Raw genomic sequence first — 9,025 nt, 5'->3', positions numbered from 1 at the left:
TGAAAAAAAAAGATACGTTTTAAAAAATTTATTTTATGTGTACAGGTGTTTGGCTTGCAGGTAAGGCACTTCATACATGCCTGTTAATCCGTGGACGCCAGAAGAGGGCACTGGGATCCCCTGGGACAGGAGTCACAGATGGTTGTGAGCCACCATGTCGGTACTGGGCTAGTGTGCTTGACTGCTGAGCCATCTCTGGCCCACGGATGATTTTGATTACAACTACAGAAGGTTTTTGGGCTGATTATGTGGTGGCAGGCTGGGACATCAATGGTCATCACTCTGCGGAAGGCGTAGTCATTGCTCCTGGGACGGCTCGTCTTCCAGCTGCAGCTGAAGGAAAACACCTGCAAGGCAAGAGTGAGCCGAGTGCCGAGAGCCAGGGCCAGCACCTTGAGCGCAGCAGCTGCTGAGGGCATGAGACGTTTGCCTCAGATCATCATCCAGCACCTGAAACTGCCCTGTGCTGCAGGCTGGGTGACCCTCGCTTAGGGAAACATTCTAGTTTTGTTCTCTTTCTCTTCATCCATGTCTCTAGCAAGCACTCAGCCCTGCTCCTAAACGTGCTGGACCCCAGCCTGGGACTAGATCATTAGTACTGCCTCCAGCCTGGGACTAGACCATTAGTACTCAGCCTCCCTCCTGCTTGTTGTGTGGGGTGGGTTGTGGCAGGCCCAGGCTGAGGCTGAGGATTTCTTTACCGGAGGACTTGGCATAGATGGTCAGCTTGTCTCTGCTCTGGGCGGTGCAGGACATGTAAAGCTTCTGTTCTTCAAGCTTTTCTACTTGAACATCCAGGACAGCCAGAGAGCCCACAGGGATCAAGCTGGAGGAAGAGACAATTGAGTTCATCCTCCCCCTCCCCCCATTTGCTCCCACTTTGGACCCCCCCCCCACACTTTTCTTGCCTCACCCTGCCTCCAGACTCATACTCAGCCCTGGGCTCCAGGCTATTTGCTGGCTCCTTGTGCCTAATGGCAGAGGTTGTGTTCTGGCCTGGGCTTCAGAGATATGCTTGGCGTGGGTGGGGTGTGGGGTGTGGGGGGTGGGAGTCAGGAAGGATCTGCACACTCAACTTGTGGAGTTTGCACAATCCCACCATGAAACAGAACCCCGACATCAGCCACGCCCTGCTTTACCCAGGGATCCACACTTACTTTTTAAACCTGATATTAAGACTTAGTGTGAATAGTCCTTCTCCGGCCAGGTAGGCAGTTTTGGAAAACGTCTCATCCATCATGGCTGCCAGTGACCCTCCGTGGGCAAACCTGGGGGTCAGGGTGGTAAGACTAGGGTTAGGGCCACTGGACAGACCCCATTCACAGGCCTTCCTCTCCTTCTTGTACAAAGCCTCTGAGCTTTCCTCTTTCTCCAGAGCCCCTCAAAGATAGATCTTCTACCCCAGACAGCCAAGCAGGAACGGACACAGAGATACGTCCTGCGGGCATATGTCAGAAGGCCACAAGCCACAAGTAACTGAACTTTCTCCTTTTCAGCATCTCTCAGACACTGACACAGCTATTTTATTTCACCGGGAGACTTTTTTTTCCTCACAAAATTAATTTTTGTTCTGATTCATCACCTAATAGCTGGGTGTACCCACCACATTTTAGAAGGTTGCATACATTCAAAGCAATAGGAAAAGCCTGAAACTATTTTTACTTAGTCTTTCGCTGTTTTGCTTTTTGAGACACAGGCTCGCTCTGAAGTCTGGGCTAGCCCAGAACTCATGGCAATCCCACCTTGACCTCCTGAGTTCTGGGACTGTAGGCGTGAGCCATCTCACCCTACCAGTCACTCAGCCTACAGTTTCAAGGCAGGGTAATTAACTTATGACTTATCGAAGGGCCAGCAAAGGTAGGCTCCTGAGCAGCACTGCCTGGAAGACGTTAAGAGCCCACTTCAGTGCGATGCCACAGACGTTTGCTTTACTTCATGGATGTGAAACCTTCATTGTCACTGTTGGCTAGGCTAGGGGAAAATGTTGAGGCATCATAAGATAACATGTACATGACATAAACAGACTTGGGTTTTGAAAGTAAGTATGATTTGTCGTAGATGCAGGCCAGCCATGTTTGCTGTTCTGCCAAGGCTGCAGTGGGATTCTCTGCAGAGGGATGCCTCCCTCTTCGGAGGCATCATACTGTCTGCCTGGCCTCCTAGTTCTACCACTCACTATTTATATGTCCTTGAACAACCTACGGAACCATCGGAGCCTTCATTTTCTCACCAGGTATTGTGAGTAAAAAGAGTTACTCTCTCATTGATTAAGTTCGCCGCAAATCTCACCCACACTTCTGGGCACTTGCCTCCATTGCTGTGAAGGGAAAATGAATCCGTGCCAAAGGACTCCCAACCCGCCCTTGTTGCTTTGTGTTCCCTGGCCAGACAAATGGTCTAGTGGGAAGATGCTGATTCTGCAGAGTACTTCTTAGCCAACAGGGCAGTTCCTTCTCACACCCACTGCCTGGGACACAGCGGATATTAATCTCTGTATGCTCTCTGTCTGCTGACTAGGCTCAGGGTTGGACCATCCGTGCTACCTTTTTGTTATAGCTCCACATACCTCTGAGCGGAACTCCCCAATGCATCTCTCTACCCTGTCTCCCCCAGGGGATTTCTTTTTCAGAAGGGAAGGGATCCTGGCCTCTCAGAACTTTTCTTTCTGGAACATTCTGAGGCTTCAATAAGGGGGCTCTTCATACATGCGCAGTGGAGCCTGGACAAGCTAATCCAGATTGTCCTCTGGGACCTGACATTGGAAAGCTGAGACCCAGTTCCTTGCATCCCATTTTAGGTCTTTAGAGACTCCAGGGCCAAAGAAGAAGAAGGAGGAGGAGGAGGAGGAGGAGGAGGAAAAAAAGAAAGAAAGAAAAGAAAAAGAAAAAAAAAAAAAAAAAGAGGCAGGCAGATCACTGTGAGTTTGAGGCCAGCCTGGTCTACAAAGTGAGTCCAGAACAGCCAAGGCTACATAGAGAAAACCCTGTCTAGAAAGACAACAAAACAAACAAACAAACACAGAAACAAAAAACCCCAAACCAAACAAAACAAAAAAACCAAAACCCCCCAAAAACCAAAAAGAGACTCGAGGGCCTGATGGGTGCTGGACCCACCCTGCTGTGCCACGCCTGAGAAGTAGCCACCCCGGCTTGTCTGACGCCTTACCCTGGTGGCCCCTCCAGGTAGGGGCCTGGCTGGAAAAGACAGACTGACTTCTTCTCGGATGGGTGGAAAAAGATGACATATTCATAGCCTTGTCCTTCCAGTTGGATGCATCTGGTAAAGATGCGCCAGTCCTGTTTGTCTGGGGGAGGGGGGTGACAATTTGAAGCAGAAATACTTCAGGGCATGGGGACCTGCCAGGGCAGAGCATTATGAGTTTAACAAGAGCAAGGAGAGAGAACCAGAAGACAGCTGGGCTCTGCTGTTAGGGAGTTCATAACTGAGCAGCAACTCCATGTATGGGTGGAAAAGAAGACGCAGACCGACAGATGGACATCCAGGGACTGGGGTGGGGGTGGGGCAGGGGGAGGGCGGGGCAAGGGTAAAGGTGGCCACTCTGTCAGTCAGATCCACTGTGTCTTGCCGAGGCCTGTAGTGGGGAAGGGAGGCCTAAACACTTTTACAAGCCTGGGATGGAAGGATTGGGATGAACTGCCTGGTGTGCTCCCTTTCAGAGGGAAGTAAGGGAGCAGGCAGAGAGACGGTCCCCATCCATACCTGGTCCACAGGAGACAGCAGGACGAGCCTCTCATCTGAGAACTGGGGGGTGAATTTCCTTTCTGAGTGTCTGAAGATTTCATAATAATTCTTGGGGAATTTCATGCATGTATTTTGATCACAGCCACCCTCTCCCCTTTGGAGGGAAATTCTTGCTATGTAATCTTGGGTGGCTCTGCAGACCAGATTCACTGGCCTCTGCCTTCTGGGTTCTGGAATTTGTGTGTCACCATGGCTAGCCTTCCAGAGAAAGGCAGCAGGCTGAACTGACTGAGGGTTTCAGGCAGGGATACCTCTGTCTGTCTGTTTCTATACACACACACACACACACACACACACACACACACACACACACACACACACACGGGGGTGGTGTGTGTGTGTGTTTCACACGTGCTCCTGGACTCTTTCAGACTTGGTCTTACCTGAGGCAGCTACCAACCCCGATGGGAGCTTAAGCCCCTGGATATGTTCCCTGTTGGATTTGAAGGAGGGTAGTTTAACCCAGCTGCCTGACTTGGTTTTCTCCAGAAATTCTTGGTACATGCTCAGCATATCTGGACACCAGCTGGCATTGGGAAGGGCATAATCTTTCAAATCTGTCTTCTCTGGGCAGAATCTTGCAACCTAGGCAAGAAGAGTTGTGGTGGCAAGAAGATGTCTTGGAAGGGACCGAGTGGTGGCGCACGCCTTTAATCCTAGCACTCGGGAGGCAGAGGCAGCCAGATCGCTGTGAGTTCGAGGCCAGCCTGGTCTACAAAGTGAGTCCAGGACAGCCAAGGCTAACACAGAGAGACCCTGTCTTGAAAAACTAAACTAAAAAAAAAAAAAAAAAATGTCTTGGAAGGTGGGCATGCTCTTGGGCTGTGGGACTGTCATTTAGCCTGTTTCTGGGTTTGGGTCTTTTCAGTCCTATCTGTTGGGTTAGTAACCCCGAGGGAAAGAACTCATCTTCCTTGTAGGGGCTTTGGGAACCTCTGTAAATGAGAGGCCTGGTGGTGTCAAAGAGCCATGGGGGGGGCGGCGGGGGCCGGCGGCGGAGGCCGGGGGGTGCGGTGGCGGTGGCGGCGGTGGCGGGGGCGGATGTCTGGGATGGAGATAGGGCTCGCCCGTCCAAGCAAGCTGTGCAGGGCAGCGTTATTACTGAGCCCTTCCTTGAAATGGAGAACTGCTACTGAACAGGTGGGGAAACTGGGGACAGCGCTAGATACCGTTTTCCTGAGGTATCATTAGCTTCTCACTTACAGGGGCTGGTCAGTTTAGGGCCTGCCTGCCTGGCAGCTCCTTTGAAAGGCTTTCAGGAAGTGTAATATCATGGCTGGGGGCGCGGGTCAGGGACAATGCATTTATCTGCCAGATGTCATCTATTAGTCACTTCTGTGGGGAATAAGCAAGTTGATTGCCACACCCACAGACAGAGTCCTCTGTCTGGGGTTCTCAGCGGTTACAGTGTGAACTCTTTATAATAGATTTGCCAGTAGCCTCACAGGATTTGGACCAGGACTTGTCCTAATGGGTTTAGTTCGGGATACGGCTTATGCAGTAAGTACCCCAAAGCATTTTCCCTTTGCCAAACCAAACAGCTCCGTATCATCCCGCATACAAGGCAGGATGATTTAGGGCGCTCAAGCCCTAGGCCCTTAGAGAGGAAGGGAGCTCACCTGACCACCTGGGAACTCACCAGGGAATCCGTGGAGGATCCAAACGCCTTCGAGGCCTGCTGGAGTCCGGGCAGGATATGGGGGTTCCTGGGGAGAGCTTTGTGGAGAACAAGTCTTGCCACCCGCTGGAAGCCTGTCCTCATCATGGCTGAGTGTCAGGATCCCGGCTTTGCTCGGATAAAAGTGGCTGACTCCGGAGGAGGACAAGTGAGGGAGCGCCAGGCAGTCTTACTTGGATTATCATGAACCCACCTCTTTGCAGACACCTCTAACGCCGGCTTTTTGCTGAAGAGAGGGTGACTGTGCAAGACTGGGCTGGGCTGCTACAACACCCATCGGTGCTTGGGGCCTTTCTCTGGTCCCAGGGCCCTGCCCAGTGCCGGGAGGGGGGTCAGGGGGAGGGGAAGATGCCACTTGAGCCTGAATGGGCAGGAGAAAGGGTCTGTACACAAACAAGTAGAGTGGGGAGCCCAGCACCTCAGAATACCACCCTAGGGGTTCTGGGGGTACAAGTGAAAAGACTTTCCAGATTGCAGTGGTCTTGTTGGAATCTTGAGAAGATTGCTGCATTAGCCACTGCCCTTCCCTGCCTACAGATACTGACAAGTACCTGACTGAGAGCCCTGGCTGTGACTCTCTAGTTGATAAGACTCCCCAGCGCCCAGATTTCTCACTTGGGGGGAATCTGCAGGCTCCAGGACATCACAGGCTGTGGGTGACCCCGAATCCTGCCTCCCATCCTCCTTCCCTCAGGTCTGCTGCGAAATCTGAGAACCTGGCTGTCATCTCCTGAGAATGTTGCCTCTGTTTCTTAACAATTAAACTTTATTATACAACCCAACTAGCTTACACAAGAGGGAAAAGAGGTTAAAGGGAAAAAAGAGTGAACCTTTCTGTATCCATTCCACGGGACAGGTCTCTTGGTGTCTCTGGCCTGCGCACTGGTCCAGCCTGTTCGCTGATCCTCTTCCCGATCCACCTGCGCTCAAGCCTGGTGTCAACCTGTTGCTCCTCTCTGTCTTCTCCACCTGCTTGCCTGTCTGTCTGTCACATACAAGGGGCTGGTCTCCCTCTCCCATTGAGGGTCGATTAGAAACACAATAGTCCAGATGGAGTCCCCAGGTCTATTTTCTGAATTCCAGGCCCAAGATGGCTCCACCCAGTCTATCTCAAGGTTAATCTCAGGGAGTATCCATGGTGTGTCCAAGGGCAAAGCCCGCCAAGACTGCTTTCACCTGTGACAAGGCTTACAATCCTTCCCACATGCAAACGCTTCTTATACCTCAGAGATTCGAGGGAGGGATCCCCGCTTCTGCCATTCTACTTCTGTTTTTGTTGTTGTTGTTTGTTTTTTCTTTGTTTTTTGAGACAGGGTTTCTCTGTGTAGCCTTGGCTGTCCTGGACTCTCTTTGTAGACCAGGCTGGCCTCGAACTCACAGTGATCCACCTGCCTCTGCCTCCCGAGTGCTGGGATTAAAGGCGCGCGCGCCACCACGCCTGGCCCATTCTACTTCTGAGCAGAGCCTGCCAGACTGTCTGGCCCTGAGCTCTCCTCAGAGCCTCTGCCACCTCTGTTTCTGTCAGTCTGTCCATGACAAATAACCCTCCCACTATAAACTCCATACTCCCAGCCATCTGTCTTATTGCTCCTCTTGAACCCGGCATCTAAAAACCAAAACAGCTGGGTGTGGTGACTAATTGCAGCACTTGAGAGACAGAGGCATTCAGATCACTGTGAGTTCAAGGCCAGCCTGGTCTACAGAGTGAGTGCAGGACAGCCAGGACTTACATTATGTTTAATATAAAAAATAAGATAGAAGGTTCCAGGCAGCAGATATTAGAATATATGAGGCTTATTAAAGGAGCATGTGGAGAAAAGGAAAGGGGGAGGGGTACCAGAGAGAGAGCGGTGTAAGAGAGGGAGGGGCGAGGTAGGTCTGTCCGTGGCAGGTTAGCAATGGTAGGCAGACTGAAGCACAATTCTAATAAGGACTACATAGAGAAACTCTGAAAACACGGGGGTGGGGGGTGGGGATAGGGGGTTGGGGGACAGAACAGTACAAAGATAGGGTAAAGGCAATGATATATTGGCTGGTCCTGAAAGGTCCAAGTGATTTATTATGATGGTAAAATTTATTATTATCTCATTATCAACCAGTGCCATTTAGTCAGCCACACAAAATACCAACCACAGAGAAAATGGGTTTCAGGAAAGAGTTTGCTTGGATGGATCCCACGGGATTTAATGCTTGCCCTGGTGGATTTGGCTTAGCTTTAGTCCTATCCCTCTTGCTAGTCCTGTTTTTCCTTTCTGGGTTGGGAATGTTCGTTATTATGAGCCTGTCCCATCATTGCACATTGGAGGTATATAGGTTAGCTTTATAATTTTACAGGGGCTTGCAGCTCAAAGTTTGCCTTGGGTCTCGGAGAAGATGTTGAACTTGGACTTTGAGCAATGTTGGGGAGTAAGGCCTCTGAACAAATCTTGCTTTGTCAAATGGCCTCAAGCTGCTGTGATCTGGGAATAAAATGTCCTAGTTTAGGTCTGGAGTACTCAAGCATTGAAGGCTTGGTCCCAGTGCATCAGTGTCTAATGGTGATGCTTTGGGGAAAGAGATTGCATCTGTGTGTTACTTGACAGGTGGGTGAGAAGGACTGAAAGGAGATGGCACTTGGCAGGGGTCATGTCTTGCCTTGCTCCTGGCCTCTTCAGTTGTCTTTCTCTGCTCCAAGCTGCATGAGGTGAGCAAACTTTCTTCATCACGTTTTTCTGCCTTTCCACAGATCTATAAGCAATGGAAGCAGCTGACCATGATGTCAAATAGAGCTTCTCTCCTTTAAGTTGGTTTTCTATGGTGTTTGTCACTGATGGAAGGCTGGTTAAATAAAAATTCAGGTATTCCGCATAATTATGATTATGTAGCTTTGTTCTCATCTTGGCCACATACTTATTCCCTTTCTTGTGTAGCTTTTATTTTTCTTGAGTTGGTAATGACTAAAGGCCACGCAGCACGGGGACGTACAGGAGACCAGAAGGAACTGAGTAGTTGAGGCGAGCAACCTTATTTTCCTAGCTAGGAAGGACGAATATTCAGAATGGAGGAAAATAAATCCTCTGGTGAATCCGAGACTGAAGAACAGATTTAGTGGGCTCGGGGACATCCACACTGGCGGTGACTAGAAAGGTATCTAGAGAGAAGGGACTGAATTAGAAGGCCAGGGAAGGGAAGAACTGTGGAAATCTATCTGAAAAGAGGAAGACTTGCACCTCAGAACGCTACCTTCCCACATTCCACCTCTTAGTTTCTGTCTGCTGCTACACACGTGCTGTGAATGCTTTCTGTAAAATAGGGGCCCTTCTTAGCAAGGGCTTTGAGGGCAGCTGCCCAGGGCGGTAGAGGGGTGCTTGACCAATGCCTCAATGGGTTTCCTTACCTTAGACACCCTGCTTCAGACCCTTCTCCATCTGTAAGAGTTTAGTTTCAAGAAAAACAAAAGACATTCATGCCAGAGTAAAGAAAGCCTCCACCAGCCTGGCATGGTGGTGCACGCCTTTAATCCCAGTACTCGGGAGGCAGAGGCAGGCGGATCGCTGTGAGTTCGAGGCCAGCCTGGCCTACAAAGCGAGTCTAGGACAGTCAGGG

General features: G+C 50.5%; 1 protein-coding gene across 1 annotated transcript; it reads right to left on the bottom strand.

The window, feature by feature from the left end:
• Nucleotides 1–297: 297 nt before the first annotated feature.
• Nucleotides 298–5,527, bottom strand: Them5 (thioesterase superfamily member 5). Its single transcript, XM_051156874.1, has 6 exons — nucleotides 5,402–5,527; nucleotides 4,146–4,347; nucleotides 3,166–3,304; nucleotides 1,158–1,268; nucleotides 702–826; nucleotides 298–347 (listed from the first exon to the last, which is right to left on the bottom strand). Exons 1-6 carry the CDS (start codon nucleotides 5,525–5,527, stop codon nucleotides 298–300), a joined length of 753 nt encoding a protein of 250 aa, XP_051012831.1.
• Nucleotides 5,528–9,025: the final 3,498 nt, after the last annotated feature.

The sequence above is a fragment of the Acomys russatus genome, chromosome 15, assembly GCF_903995435.1.
Source record: "Acomys russatus chromosome 15, mAcoRus1.1, whole genome shotgun sequence".
Taxonomy (NCBI): domain Eukaryota; kingdom Metazoa; phylum Chordata; class Mammalia; order Rodentia; family Muridae; genus Acomys; species Acomys russatus.
This window is presented reverse-complemented; position numbering and strand designations above follow the sequence as displayed.

Bases quoted from the DNA above. Each gene is read 5' to 3' on its own strand.
- Them5 (XM_051156874.1), bottom strand. From the start codon at position 5,527: ATGATGAGGACAGGCTTCCAGCGGGTGGCAAGACTTGTTCTCCACAAA. The intron at 3,305-4,145 runs GTAAGACCAAGT...CCCCTCCCCCAG, and splicing joins GGGGTTGGTAGCTGCCTCAG to ACAAACAGGACTGGCGCATC. The intron at 1,269-3,165 runs GTAAGGCGTCAG...CCTGACCCCCAG, and splicing joins TACCTGGAGGGGCCACCAGG to GTTTGCCCACGGAGGGTCAC.